The following is a 15,336-nucleotide window of genomic DNA, read 5'->3' on the forward strand; positions in this document are numbered from 1 at the left end:
CCTGGGCAAACTGAACACACACACACACACAAACACGCAATATAACTGAAAAACATAAACACTGAACCCACCCAGGAGAACAGGGGAGGGGCAAAGACCCATCTTTTACTGCTGAACTGTCAGGGGTGTGGCAAGGAACTGAGCTCTCAGCACTGAACTCTCAGTGACATGCCATAAAGCAGAAATGGCTGACAACAGGGACAGGCCAACAAGACAACAATCTAGAGGAGCCACCGGCACCCAGCAGAGATCAGGAGAGGCACACAGGCTAAGAGAAGGAGTGGAGCAACGAACTAACCACTGAAAACAGGGCAGGAGGTGGATCCCAGAGCTGACCTAGGGACAGAGGGCAGCATTGAAACTGAATTGCCCCACCTTTCCTGGGGGAGGAGCTGACCAAACAGAGCTGCAGCTGAAGAACAACACAGCTGCTACTTGCTGAAAACAGTTCTGACCACCCTGCATGAGCTGGCAATCTTACCTCACCTCACAACTCCAACTAACGTTGTGAATAGACAGTCCAAGTACCATTCACAAGCCAGTCACCTGGTGAGACCACATCAGAGCTTCCACTTGAACACCAATACCATTATTGGACACCTAAGGAATAACTCCAGAACTTTTATTAATAGACTGAATTTTCTGAAGTTCCTAAACCTGGTGGGTTTTTTTTAATCATGTTTCTTTTTTCTTTCTTTCTTTTTCTTTTTTTATTCCTGTACTATTAACTCTATCATCACTATTCTCTTATCCCTATTCTCACTCTCTTCACTCTCCTTCCTTTTCCTGAACTACAATCCATTTTTCTCCCTCCCAACTACTCTTATTGCCCCTTTTCAGTCACTCTTACCACTGTCTTCACCTCCCTCTTCATCCTCTCCCAACTTGTCACCATGCTACCCCTCCCTCCTACACACTCTCTACCTGCTGACTAGCCTACTGCCCCAAGTACACATAACCCCAGACCCCTGCAATCCCAGACATGCTCAGAAGGCCAAAAATCTCATGTTCTCCCTCATATGCAGATTATAGACCCAAAACAAATGCAGTAATATTATCGGAAATGCATCACACACTAAAGGGAGAACACACACAGGAGAAATAGGGAAAGGAAAGGAAAGGAAACCTAAAACTTGAATGTGGTTGATGTGTTCCCTGTTGAGGAGCAAATAAAGTAATCTGAAATTGACAGAGGCCACTATAGGAAGGGGACTAGGAAGTAGTGAAGAGGTCTGGTAGAGATGAACCAGTATGGGCTGTAATACACAAATTCAAGGAAGCAACGCTAGGAATTTCTCTGTATAGCTATCTTTATCCCAAACTAGCAAAAACGATATCTCTCTTATTATCTCTTATGTTTCTTCTTCAACAAAATCAGAGAAGAAGAAGGCAGAACAGGTTCTGCCCAGAAGCCGGGGGTGGGGGGGGTGGGGAGGCACAAACAATGTATACACATGTAAGTTAATTTAAAAAGGAGAAAATAAGTAAGCTGTAACATTGCTATAAGCCTACTAAAACTTCCATTTGTGCATTACAAAGTAATAATAGGTAAATGTAGAATAAATAACTTAATACATTTCATTAGCTAATTTAGGTCCATTTAGATTAACTTGCTCATTTTCCTTATCTCAATCTCTCCATTGGCATACTGGTAAACAAATATTTCTCTTTTACAATTAGTTGGAGCTAATTGTGGTATTTTGACAGATGAGAAACCTGGATAGAATTTTTAACCATACAAGACTACAGTGAGCCTTCCAACATCTCATTTAATTCAGCTTCTTCCTATGCATAAGGTTCTTAAATATGAGAAATTAAAAACCTATTGATTCATCTGGACTTTATTTCCCCCATCAATAGAAGGCTTTGAAAATGTTGAGCAAATTTTTGAGACATTAAAGTGGCTGAAAAAAAGTACGCAAGGTTACTCAGTCTTATGCTGTTTGGCACCAAGATAGAGAGAGGAGGAAAATGTTCCACCCACCAGTGCTAATGTAGGTGAAGACTGTTTCTTTCAATATGCTGATTGCTAGGTAGGTTTTTACCTCAGAAGGTCCCTAAAATTTTATCTTTGCATTGAAATCATACAATCAAACAAATAGTAAAGAGATCAAAGAATGTTCTGAAGTTATGAATGTCTTCAAATGCAGACCAGAATTCACTTATGAAATTTTCATTTCCATTCCCTTTTAATTCCCTCATATCTCTGCACTAAAGTCTTCCTTTTTTCCATTTTCCCCACCTGAGCCAGCACTCCTCTAGATAACTCGCTCCACAAAATAACTGCACCTGGGACAGTCATGTCTCCTTTCTCAACTTCACAGGTGCTTATCTGTACCTGTGTTAATACATATTAATATCTCTATAATAATATATTAATATCTCACAGAACTTTTGTTCCTATATTTCTAAGATTGATGCATTTCACATTTACCTCACACATTCACAGGTATTTCAAAAGTGCTTGGAAAACAAGTTAAAGAGGTGTAGTTAGACAAATCCCTCAGGATAACCAAAGATTTAGTTGCTGAGAAGTACAATGCTGTTCAGAGTCCATTCCATAGACTCAGTGGCAGTTATGTGGATGTGTCCACTTCGTAATGGCTTATGCTTCCTTCTAATGTGTCAGTTTTTATGGTTTCTTACTCATTTTTTTACTTTGAATCTGGGTCTTATTGTGTTGCTGAGGCTGGCCTTGAACTAGTTGGCTCAAGTGATTCTCCTGCCTCACCATCTCTGAGTAACTGAGACTACAGGCATGTGCCACTACAATGGGGCTGTTTGCTCTATTTTAATAAAATGTCAACACACACATGGTGTATGCATTTAATACCAGTCCTTCCCAAACAGGAAATAGTCTGGGTGTTTTCTAGTCAGTTCACCAAACTACTGGAATAGGCAATTATCAGTCAATAAAATTTCCACTTTACTAAAATAATATGTGCACTTGTGAATTAAAATTACACATTATAACTTCTTAAAATTAATTTTATATTACCAGTTGCATCTTTTCATCATATACTCTTCCAGATTATGAGGAAAAGAAAGTGAAAAATTTCCTTGCTTTTCAAAACCTACTCACCTGCATTATATGACTTTGATTCTGACCCTGATGGAGATACTGATATCTGAGAAATTATGTTATCACGCAAACAAGAGATTTATTGAGTTTCAGAACTCATGGTCTGATGTTTTGGGGCTAAACTTTGATATTAATTCATAGACAATTTCCAAAGTAGAGAAATTCATGATTCAATATACATCTGCTAGCTTGTTATGCCTAATAATGACCTTGGGACAAAAATCCCTCTAGGAGCAGCATGCAGATAAAAGCTGTGTATATATTCTGTTGGATACCAGCAAGGCTGGTCTACCAAAGACTTCATGACGTATCTTCAGAGGTACTAAGACTCATTGTGGGGTCATTCTTCAGATGAGGGATATAATTCTTTTTTATTATAAATTTGTATTAGGATATAGTCGTTGTACAACAGGAGATTCATAATGACAATACCTATTAGGCTTATATTGTACATTGATTAGATCACCCCCCATCCTCTCTCCTCCTCAATCCCCTCCCTGCCCCAAGGTTACTTTGTCCTATGTCATATAAGTATAAGAAGTCAATCAACCATATACCTTCACCTTAATCTCCTTCATTCACCCTCCCATCTCCCTCTAGTACCCTCACACACACACTGTACCTATTTTATAGTTCTGTCTTTCATTATTAATATTTAAGTTGATGTTCAAAGAGTTTTCTTGATGTATCCCCACTGTAAACATACTTTACTTTGGTCCATTCAGTCCCTTCCATTACCCTCCCTTACCTTATACCTCCCACCCACCATGTTTCAACTGCTTTCAAAACACATCCTATATCCTTTAGCTTTAAAGATGTTATCTTTTACAAGATTACTGATGCTCTATCATTCTCTTTTCCTTTTCCTCCTTCCCTGAGTTTTATAGAGTAGTTCCACTATTGCAAACATTGAACATTGATTCTATATACTTATTCACCTAAATAAATATTTTTATTTATATAGTATATAATTCTAATAATTGAAAGCATAAAACTTCCTGAAATAACTACGGAATATTTCAGACAAGAAAGAATGGTCAGAGAATCTGAAAATATTTAGTTATTTAGCATGGAGAAGACATTGTGAACCTCTATCGCCTAGAAAGTGACAGGACACCTCTGCCCTGACTTTGAATGAAATTCTACTAAGAGTTCCAACAATCATATGAGCACAATATTTGAAATATCAGATCCTGACTCTAAAATAACTTATATACATGAAGCAGGACACTTGTAACAACAGATCATTTCATGGCATTGAGAGGTTATGTACTTAAAACTGATTCATATGTAAATAATAAGCCAAAACCAGAGGCATTTTCATTTTTTTCCCAGTTGGGATTGTGTTGAGGGTAGAACTTCATAAATCTGAATGACTACCATTTTCATTAGCAAATATTCCAGCTTGTGCTTCATTTAAAGTTACAGAGACTCAAAAGCCAAGAAAATATTGACAGTTTCTGTTCTGACTAGCTGTTTGTATAGCTAGCTGAGTCTATCAAGGTGACAGATACATATCTACAACATCAGCTCTATTCATTCATACTTCTTTTGTTTCTCTGATCATTCAGGTTGATTTGATTTGATCCATTTTTATTGGTCACATAAGTGAAAACAGGACTCTTCACTTTGTTCCATGCTAGTTCCCAAGCATCTAGAAATTTCCTTGATGTAGAATATGTTTTTGGTGAATCTTAAGTAATGAGTGAGTGAAAGCCAATTCATTTGGTCAGCCTTAGCACTCTAATGTGCAATTTTTAAGTTTTAAAATCATTTTTGCTGGACATCTCAGGCTTGAAGAATTGCAGTGAAAACTGAAGTTCAAAGAAATTCGGTGAGTTTTATAAGCTCATGTAGAAGTGCATGTTAAGAATGAAGCTGAAAGCAAAGACATGTAGTTAAATTCTTTCCAGCTTTACTGATTCTTAAGAGATTTATATTAAGCATTTGAAAACGATACCAATCTCATATTAAAAATATCTGGGGCTTTGGCTGGCTTCTTCATGATATTCTTTCTCCTACGGTGCAAGCAGGATGTAAGTCCCATAGAGAGGCATTTGCTCAAGTGTGGAAACAGGAAGCACTCTCTTCCATATTTACTGAAAATTGGGGTGTGAGAACAAGTCTTAGGATTGCATTTGTCAATTGACATGATCAAAACTATCCTCACCCAGAATTTCCAAGCATTTATCAGGAAAGAGCAGTTATGTTAATGAAGTAGTGGATACATTTTGAGAGGTAAAACCAAGAAGCTTGTTTTCACATAGTTAAAACCATGTCTTTGGCCTCAACTTCTGAACAGCTAAAGGAGTCTCAAAGGATAAAGCTTCTCCTCTGCCTCCTGAGGTAAACTATGAAAAAATTTCTTCAAAGTGAGAAAGAGAATATAATTTTGATCCAATTCAGGGCTGCAAGTAATAGTTCTTTCTCATTTAAAAGATTTTTAAAAAGCGTTATCTTTCAGTACTTCAAAGAGTGAGCAAAATTATAATACATGGTATGAATATATTAAGTGGTTTCAATCTGAAAATGATTTGTATTAAGAAAAGGTATACATTACTATATTTGTGATACACATATATACATATACATACACACATAACATAATTAGGAGACTGTAAACCTGCCAGTTTTCTCACTGAAGAATACAATGATACTGTCATACCACGAAAATGGATATATCAATCCTCATACCCCAGTGACCACTTGAATCCTATTATGTACTAAAACCTAAATTATTTAGTATTTCAATAAGTACATGCTAGGTTACTTCTGCTTTCTTACTGAAAATAACACCAAGATGAATTTTTTTTTGTTTAAATATTCCAGAATTTTATTATAGGTTTTTATGTGACAATTAAAGGATAGGTATTTTTTATGGTGATTTAGAGTTTAAATTGGTATTTTTATATAAGTTGACCACTCATCTGATTATTTCCCATGAATAGAATTTCCCATGAATAGAATTTTTTACCCATTATTTTGCATCCTTTTGATATTGAGTAGGTGCTCTGACAAAGAAAAATGATAATCCTTTTCATTCATACCAGCAATTTATGAGAGTCCTCCTTTAATCTTTAATGTTCAGACAATGCAGATCTCAAGTAGAATTACAAGTTAAATAAAATTGTCTGAAACCCCATACCTATACTGCAGACTTCTATCCTGTAATTTTGACCTTTGTAACACAAGTTTCCCTGAGGAAGCTCTGTGTTTCTTATATGGTAGGGAAGAACAATCTTAGGGCCCAACACTCTGCTTTGGCCAACCAATGCCCAGATGAGTAGAACCACACCAATGGCTTCATATTTCATTATTTCATTGCCTGACACAGAACATGGATAAGGGGAAATGCCACACCAATTTTGCAGTGACCGGCACATATTAAAGGTAGAAAGAGTTAGGAGCTATTTTTACGATTTCACCAAGAAGTGTTCTAAAGGGACCTCCTGACTGACAAAAGAAATATTTTAAGTATGGAGTTTGCAGGAGCTCCCAGAAGGTACATTGAAACAGAGTTCTTTTCTCTCGTTTTTTCCCTTGGAGTTCAACATATGACTGGAGATTGTACATAAGCTAGAGAAAATTTTGAATTTCTGGGAAATTCATTAACCCCATTTTGAATTTTCTTGTATTGTTGAGAACTTATGGTCAGAAATTCAAATTTTCCATGATTTAATAATGACTTTGTAAATTCTACCTTCTCTTAGCTAATTGTGTACTTACCTAATGCTTACCTAAAGGATATTTTATCTTCAAGGAACAGTAAAGTGCAGTAGCAGAGACTTTGGAAGACAGAAGCTGAGTCCTGAGTCTGGGCCCAGCTCTCCCACTCGACTTCTCCAAATATACAATGTGCATTACTACGGTGATTGACCCATACCTATGTTGTGAAGAGTAACTCTGCTAAAACACTGGAGCACGTGCAACAACACCTGAACCACAGTAAGGATTACTAAAGTGCTGGCCAACTCACCATTAGCAACTTGTGTTTATTATTTAAAATCTGAAAAATTATTTATTGGCATATTAGTTTCCCATGGCTATTATATCAGGCTACCACAAATTTAGCTTATTATATTATATCAGTATTCTAAAATCAGTCAAACTGAGCTAAAATCATAGTGCTGGGAGGGTTTTAGGCCTTACTGGAGGTGTTAGGAGATAATTCACTTTATAACCTTTTTATAGCTTCAGAAAGACTAGCCACAATTCTTGGCTTATGTTCCCCTTTGTTGAAAGCCAGGGACTCAAACACTCTCTCACATCGGCTTTGATTCTCTAGCCTCCCTCTTTTCTTCTAAGACCTTTTGTGTTACATTGAGTTCAATAGGATATTCCAGACTAATCGCCTCATCACAGAATCCTTAAATTAATAATATCTGCAAGGTCTGTTTGACTTATAAAGAAATGTATACCTGGATGCTAGGGGTTAGGGCATCAGGATCTTGGAAGAGGCATATATTTCCCACCAAACACTGGCCATCACTATTATGGTTATTAAGTTTATTAAAGCAGCAAAATAACAATAAGTTTACAATATTTTGAGAGACATTTTTCTGATAATAAAGGCAAATGCTAAGGTAGATAAAAAAATTTGCTGCTACAACAAATCATAGATAATTATTTTCTTTGTGTTCATTTAACAGAGGAAATTCAAACTTTATATTAGCATCTACAACCCAGCTTCTGGGGATATAATTAAGAGACAAATGTAATAATAACAATTGAAGTTACAAATAATAATTAGGCACTAGGTGAAGAGCAAGATGCCAGAGCAAGGGCTGATTCAGAAGACAGGGGAAGGGATGGGCCCCTGTGTTGTAAATTGTGCCACATCTTAGTTACTCTATCATCTCGGGTTGAAGCTGCAGGAAGTAATTATCTCAAACTTGTATTCAAGAACCTTACTGACTTAGAAACAAATTTTCAGCATGACCAGAAACATGTGATTCATTTGTGTTTCCTGCAATTGTTTCCTTTTAGAAAATGTGCTTGGAACTTAAGTTGTGGTAATTTTATTGTAACTGCAGATAGATTCAAAGGTTTGGTATTTTCAAAAATGTATTTCCCTCCAGCACATTTTATGTAACAATCCTACAATTATTTTAAAGAAATTCTACTAGAATTATATCATCTTAAAAACATAAAAAGAAATAACCTTCACCTTTTTGACTTCATGTATTTAAAATCATTCAGTCATTAAACAAATACTCCTAATGTGCCAGTTATCTTTTATATGGTAGGAACAAATAGGAAACAAAATAGGGAAACAGCTTAATCACATGGAGTTTAAGTTCCAGAATTAAGAGACAAATGTAATCATATCTAATAGCTTAGATGCTTCTGAGGAATGTGAAGAAATATGAAGAAATGAATTATGAGCATCCTACACCCCTCTGAGAAGGTTGCTATTGATAAAAGTCCTGAGGACATAGCAGATCACCTTGCACAGATGTAGGAAACCCCAGAGAAGAGCGCTATGGAGGCTGAGGTTCTAGACTGCGGGTTGCCCTGAGTGAAGCACAGTGTCGGTGAGGGACAAGTGTAGACTCAGTGCAAAAACTAAGCACACTGAGGAATCCGTGATTTCAGAGGATAAAATGCCCAGGGGATCATGAAGTTATTCCAAGTTTTGAGCAGAGAGTGATATGGTTTCCTGAGTTCACTCTGATTACTATGCTGAGACAAAACTAAAAGAACACAGGAGGGAGGGCAGAGAGACCAAAGAAAAGCTCCTAGAACAACCAAGTTGAATGATAAGAATTGCAATAATGAAACCAGGCCACTAGCTTTATACCTGATGAGAGGTAAACATGTTCCATTTGAATTATTTATATTTTTAAATAAAATATTTGAATTCCCTTAATATGATGAAGAGAAAATACATTTTCTCTCCCTGAGTATGGAATAGCTTTATTAAGACATTTTTTAGTCTAACATAGGATTGTTCTTTTATATTAATAGACATAACAAAATGTATTTTAAACAATATTTATTTTCAATTGTCCTTAGAGGACGGAACGCAATATAAATGAATGTAATAGTAGGCTAATACATACTGACAAGAACTTTGTAGTTTTGACCACAGGTATTTTAGGAGGCCTGGTAAAGGAGGCCATTGTCTTGAGCTGTCTTGCAGAGTAATTGGAACATGTCAATCAGAGGGAAACTTGGAGTGAGTCAATTTAATTTTGATGTTAGAATCTCACTTTTGCATTAGATTCTATCGATTCTGTTTTGCTTTGCTATTAGTCAATTTCCACTGTCGTGACAATTATTGAACTTTTTAAACCTTTTATGACTTTCACATAGTAAAGTTCAACCAGCTAAATTTGAATTTCAGATAAGCATCAAATTTTTTTTAGTGCAAGTGTATAACAAACAAACTAAACAGCTGAGCATTCTGTATTTTTATTATGAATCCTGGCAACCTTAGTTGGAGGAGCTGAGGTTGAAATCATGAGTAAAAACACACAACTGAACTGCATCATTTGTCTGGGTTTCCCCCATTACTGGACTCTTATTTATGCATATGCAAATATGTGCTTCTCAAGCAAATGAGACATAATTTTGTGGGAGAAGGGCATTATAGTACATGTGTGGCTCTTTTTCCTTTTCTCTTTTTAATAATTCTTCGGTTCATCTGGTAAGAGAAAGACATGAAAATTCCCTTTCTAAACTGTAGCCACATGCTCTCACTTTCCTATGTATCTACTGCATAGCTTTCTAAGCCTAAATTAAGCTTTGGACTCATGGCAGGCAAGTTTTGGCAAACACCCACCTTGGTTGACTCCTTGTTCCTGTGTGTCTCTTGCTCACATGACTTCAAGCTACCAACATTTTATTTTGAACCTCTTTTTCCCACTTTCCAAACCCACATTTGCAATGGGGAGTAATGGGGGAGCAATTTGTTGGCATAATCGTAACTGCAATTTAAGAATCTATTTCTGGAAGGTTTTTTTCCAGAAAACTTAAGAGAGTCAAGAAACTATTTGAAAACAACATTTTATAGGAGCATTGGAAAAATAAATATTCTATAACAAAGCCTTGCAAACAATACTGAGGAGGTTCAAACTTAGATACAAGCAATAATAAAGAATGACAGGTTCATAAGGTACATTTCATTCATTAAGCCCCTCTAATGGCCTAGCCCTTCATTTCCTCACCTTTATTCACATTATTCATTTCACACACATTTATCCATTCAATCAATCAATGAATCAATCATCTTATTCCCCACCAGGATTTCCTTAGCCCTGTTATGGATGTGAGAAACATAGAATGAACAGAGTAGAAATGGTCAGTGCTCTACTAATTTACAGCTTACACCAATTTTGTTATTCAATTACCATGATCTATGCATATCACATGAACATAGACATAACATAAGGACCATTCTCCAACGGGAGAAAGATCCACATTTGCTACTTAATGAGATGTGTGATGGTTTGATTGTTTGTCTCTATTCTACCCCTGGTGAAAATTCATCCCAACCTGAAGCCTCTGAAGTGTCATCTCCATGCAGGTTTCTGCCACATTGACTGTCTCTGGTCTAACTTTTACTTACAGCCGTTGTGTGTCCCTGTTCTCCTGGAGCTGCCATATGCAATATTAATGAGAAACAGAACTTCACCCTCTGACTTTATACTGCTGGGGCTTTTGCTGAAGAGTGAGATTACAGGGATTGTGTTTACAGTTATCTTTGTTATTTTTGTGGTGGCAGTAATGGCAAATTTGGTCATGATATTCCTGATTCAGGTGGACTCCCGCCTTCATACCCCCATGTACTTTCTCCTCAACCAACTGTCTATAATGGACACCCTTTTCATTTGTACCACTGTTCCAAAGCTCCTGGTGGACATGGTTTCTAAAGAGAAGACCATTTCCTTTGTGGGCTGTGGCCTCCAGATCTTTCTCTACTCGACCACAATTGGCTCAGAGTTCTTCCTGCTCGGCCTCATGGCCTATGACCGCTACGTGGCTGTCTGCAAACCTCTTAGGTATCCAGTTCTGATGAGCCGCAAGGTGTGTCTTTTGCTGGCTGCTGGTGCCTGGTTTGGTGGCTCACTTGATGGCTTCTTACTCACCCCTATCACTATGAATATCCCTTATTGTAGTTCCCTCAGTATTAACCACTTTTTCTGTGAGATCCCTGCAGTTCTCAGACTGGCCTGCACTGACACATCCTTATATGAAGCACTGATGAACATCTGCTGTGTGCTTATGTTGCTCATTCCCGTCTCCATTATCTCTATTTCCTACTCGCTAATCTTGTTGGCAGTCCATCGCATGCACTCTGCTGAGGGCCGCAAAAAGGCCTTTACCACTTGTTCATCCCATTTGACTGCAGTCAGCATTCTCTATGGGGCTGCCTTCTACACTTATGTGGTGCCACAGTCATTCCACACACCAGAGAAGGACAAGGTGGTGTCTACCTTCTACACCATAGTCTCACCTATGCTAAACCCTCTCATCTATAGCCTCAGAAACAAGGACGTCATGGGGGCATTTAAAAGGATACTTACACATTGCTCTTCTCAGAGGGTAGTAGCAAGCATTGCTTAGTGACTCAATGCATGGTGATGGGACTTACTAAGTACTTCCTCCATGTGTTCCTATCACCTAAGACCACTGGGTCAGCTGTCAAAGTTTATTTACTATAGGCAGTTCTGATGGCTTATTTCTTCTGGATTCTTACTCCTACGGGGGAGGAGGCATGTTTCACTAGTTATGTAAAAACCTTTAAGAAAAAGAACAAAAACTATTTGTTACTTAGCAAGTTAAAATATTAATCATATCTTGGTTCTTGTTTCTATGGGAAAAAAACATAGAGCAGAGTTTATAGCAACACATTTACTAAGAACCAGGTGTTCTTCAAATTTTACTTCCGATTTAACAAAACAAAGAACCGTAAGAGGCTATCAAATTTTGGGTGACAGCTATTCTGCAATTATTTGTGTACAAAGTAAAAGACTGCTTATCCATAAGAGACAAAAAAGATAAATCACACAACTTAATCAGGTTTGTCATTATGGGAGTGACACCAATAAACTGTGAGCTCAATGTTCATCTTGGAATCTCTTGTGCTAAATGTAGCAGCTCTCAAATGCTCAGCCACAATACATTCATGATGGATGTTACAGAACCAACTATGAAAACATCAATGTCCAAGAATTACAAAACCACTCAAAGATAATAGAGTCTAATATTTAATATGAAAGAAGTTGGCTTGTCAACTTCTGTAAAGGTATAATTAGAGCATCCATGACCAGATGCTTCAAATGTCTCATCTCTGTGTGATTTGGCAACAGTGCTCTGAGTGAAGTGAGAAGACCGTGAAGAATTTTTCAAAGATGAGTGACTTAAGATGCACATTTTCAAGGGATCTCTGTGTCTGTGCTGTGAAGAACAGAGAACAAACATGGATGCAAAAAGTCAACTCAAGAAGTTTCAAAGAAGAGAAAGTCACCTGAAGAAGAATAGAGACCAAAGAGGTATTAGCTCACAGATTTTATGTATATTGGGAACAAATGTTGTTTTGGCTTAAGTGAATACTGAAATCAAGGGCAGGTCATTTTAGAGCTCTGAAACTAAGGTCTTCTTTTTGTAGTCTTTAGAGCATGAAGACTACTTAAAGACAAAGGGCTAGTTGAGATCAATTAGGAGAAAAGATTTAAGACTGAAACCTGAGGCAATTGGCGTCAGATGACAAGTAAATAAAATAATGATAGAATTTGCCAAGGTGAGAAAAACACTGTTTGGGGAATGGATGAAGAAGTTGGTTAAGGACAGGGCATACTGAACTGCAATACGTACAGGTAATAGCTGGATGAAAATAAGGGGTAAGACTCAATCGTGGTATGTGGCAACATGGAGACCACTGTGGCATTCACTAGTGCAATTTCAATGGCAATGTACTTGGAGAGGGATCAAGATAAAGTGGAGAGAGAAGAAGTTGGAAAGATGAATAGAATACAAAGTTTTGGTTGAATTAATTCCCTTGTGGTTTTTTTTTTTGTAAAGGAGAGAAAATAATTTGAGCTTAGCTAGAAGGACCAATGTGTTTAATATTGATGCTATTATTGTTTTGTGATATTAGAGATATTTACACATTCAAGGTCATTACTCAATATATAGATAAAAGTAAAGATGAGTGAGAGGTGGAATAAACTTCCAGAAGGATAGCCTTTGAAAGTGGCTGAGAGTGTGGACATCAGTGGAGAAGAGGAGGGTCTGACCTTCTGTCTGTGCAAGGATCATACAGTGACTGGATCAAGAGCAGGGAAAGGCAGATATGATTCTCATGAACACACTTTGGATGGTTTCTACTTTCTCAGTGCAATTAGAATCAAGGAGACTTCTGTGAGTGAAAAGCAGAGAGGTCTTAATAAGTGTTGGGGAAATAAAGAGAATCATCTTGGAGAGTAGAAAAGTTAGTGAACTAGGTAGATGTGTTAGGATTATAAGAAAACCATAGGATCCATTTGGAATTGAAGTTACAAATTCAAGTTAAACATGTTTATCAGATAATTCATGGCATTGATTCAGTATGGTATCTACCAGACAGTAAACACTCAATGGTATAACTACAATGAAGTATGGTAATAATAATGACAAGATCATGGTAGCAGCAGCTATTATCATTACTACCACAGAATTAGCATTGCCTCTGTGAGGAAAACATACCATATTCACATATACTTTTTTCTGTTACAGCGTGTAACAGAAGTTCAGTTTGTTTGCTTCAATGAATTGGTCTTTTTTGGGATAATTAAAATCAGAACAACCAGCATTCTTGGAAGAGTGGAACTTCTTGTAAATGCAGCATGATTTGGCATCCAAAAGCGACATACTTTCCTTCTAAATGCTAATTATTTATGTTTACAAGTTTAAAATAGCTTTACCCCCAAATGATTCTCCCTCTAGTCTGTGTGTTGTGATGGTTTCTCTGAACAGCTGAGTTCCCATCTAGTATGAGAAAATGTTCCTGTCCTTACCTTGTTGCACTTAGTGAATCTCTCCTAGGTTTTAAGAGATTTCACTGAAATATTCCACCTCCTACCAATAAACCCACTGATTATACAATCTGTTGAGTGAATTGATATCCCTAAACTTTTTCTAATTAATATTTAATTGGTTTTTAATTATTTTCACCCCAATTTCAGACATAATTTATTATTACAAAGGCTATAAGCTTGGACTTAATCCCCATGGAATTTGAATCTTGATCTTCTAATTTCTGGACTATGTTCCTCTTGGCATGTTACCTAACCTCTCTGTGCCAAACTTCACTATCTTGCTACGAGTTAAACCGATGTTATAAATGGGGAGTGGGTTTTTAGAATAGGTATTCCCTATGATTCCAGCCATTTTTCTTTGATCAGTGGGGGGGGTCTATCTTGTCATTTGTTCACTTGACACGTTTATGTGGGATTCTCCAGACACAGCTCTCACCAGAAACACGTTTCTTTTGATTCATTAAATAGCTATAAACATCAGGCATTATAACCACTGACATTCACAAAAATATCTGAGACATTCATACTTATTTCCTTTTTCCTTTGGCTTGTGAATCTATCTCCCCAGAATGAGAAATGTATAAAAAAAATCCTCAAGTGATTGTTTTCATATTCCATCTAGACACCAGTATCATACAACTTTGAAATCATCCTTTGGCCACTTTGTAGCTAATTACAGACACTGTCTTCAAATAACAATGTATGCTTTTTGTGTTCTTTAAAACAGTGAAAAGAAACACACACAAATAAATGGCAGTAGAGTGGACCTCTGAACAACTAATGGTGACATTTGACATAGAGCATTTTCCAGATTCAACAGACCCTTCGTTGTCATCACCATCCTTAACTGGACTCTGTGTGTTAGACCACAGATGTCTGATTCTGAAACCAGCATCACTGCTTACAACCTTGCACAAGTCAGTCTGAGCCCTGAATGTCTATCTTCTTCATCTGAGTAAGCATGAACATGTTCATGTATAGAGCTCTATTCTTGCTCACTGTCACTGGTGAGTCATTTATCATCATTATCGGCTTCACCATCACTATTATCATCACTACCACACATGGACTAGTTGCTCAGGCTAGCAGTCAGAAGCCCTGCATGTGAGCTCTGTGAGACGTGGGCTATGTGCCATCCCCAGGTGCTGGCCTCCATAATTATGTCCACCTCAGACACTAGCAGGAAAGCCAGTGGAACACTGACATCCTTGTAAGCCCTTCCAAAGAGACTTG

General features: G+C 37.3%; 2 protein-coding genes across 2 annotated transcripts in view; both read left to right on the plus strand.

Annotated features, from left to right (window-relative positions):
- Positions 1-15,336, plus strand: part of LOC109674272 (thyroid receptor-interacting protein 11-like) — a 939,645-nt gene that overhangs the window by 174,423 nt on the left and 749,886 nt on the right.
- LOC109678558 (olfactory receptor 2T11) lies at positions 10,700-11,650 on the plus strand. The gene has a single exon (XM_020154062.2). It carries the CDS (start codon positions 10,700-10,702, stop codon positions 11,648-11,650), a length of 951 nt encoding a protein of 316 aa, XP_020009651.2.

Source organism: Castor canadensis, chromosome 11, assembly GCF_047511655.1.
Source record: "Castor canadensis chromosome 11, mCasCan1.hap1v2, whole genome shotgun sequence".
Lineage (NCBI taxonomy): Eukaryota > Metazoa > Chordata > Mammalia > Rodentia > Castoridae > Castor > Castor canadensis.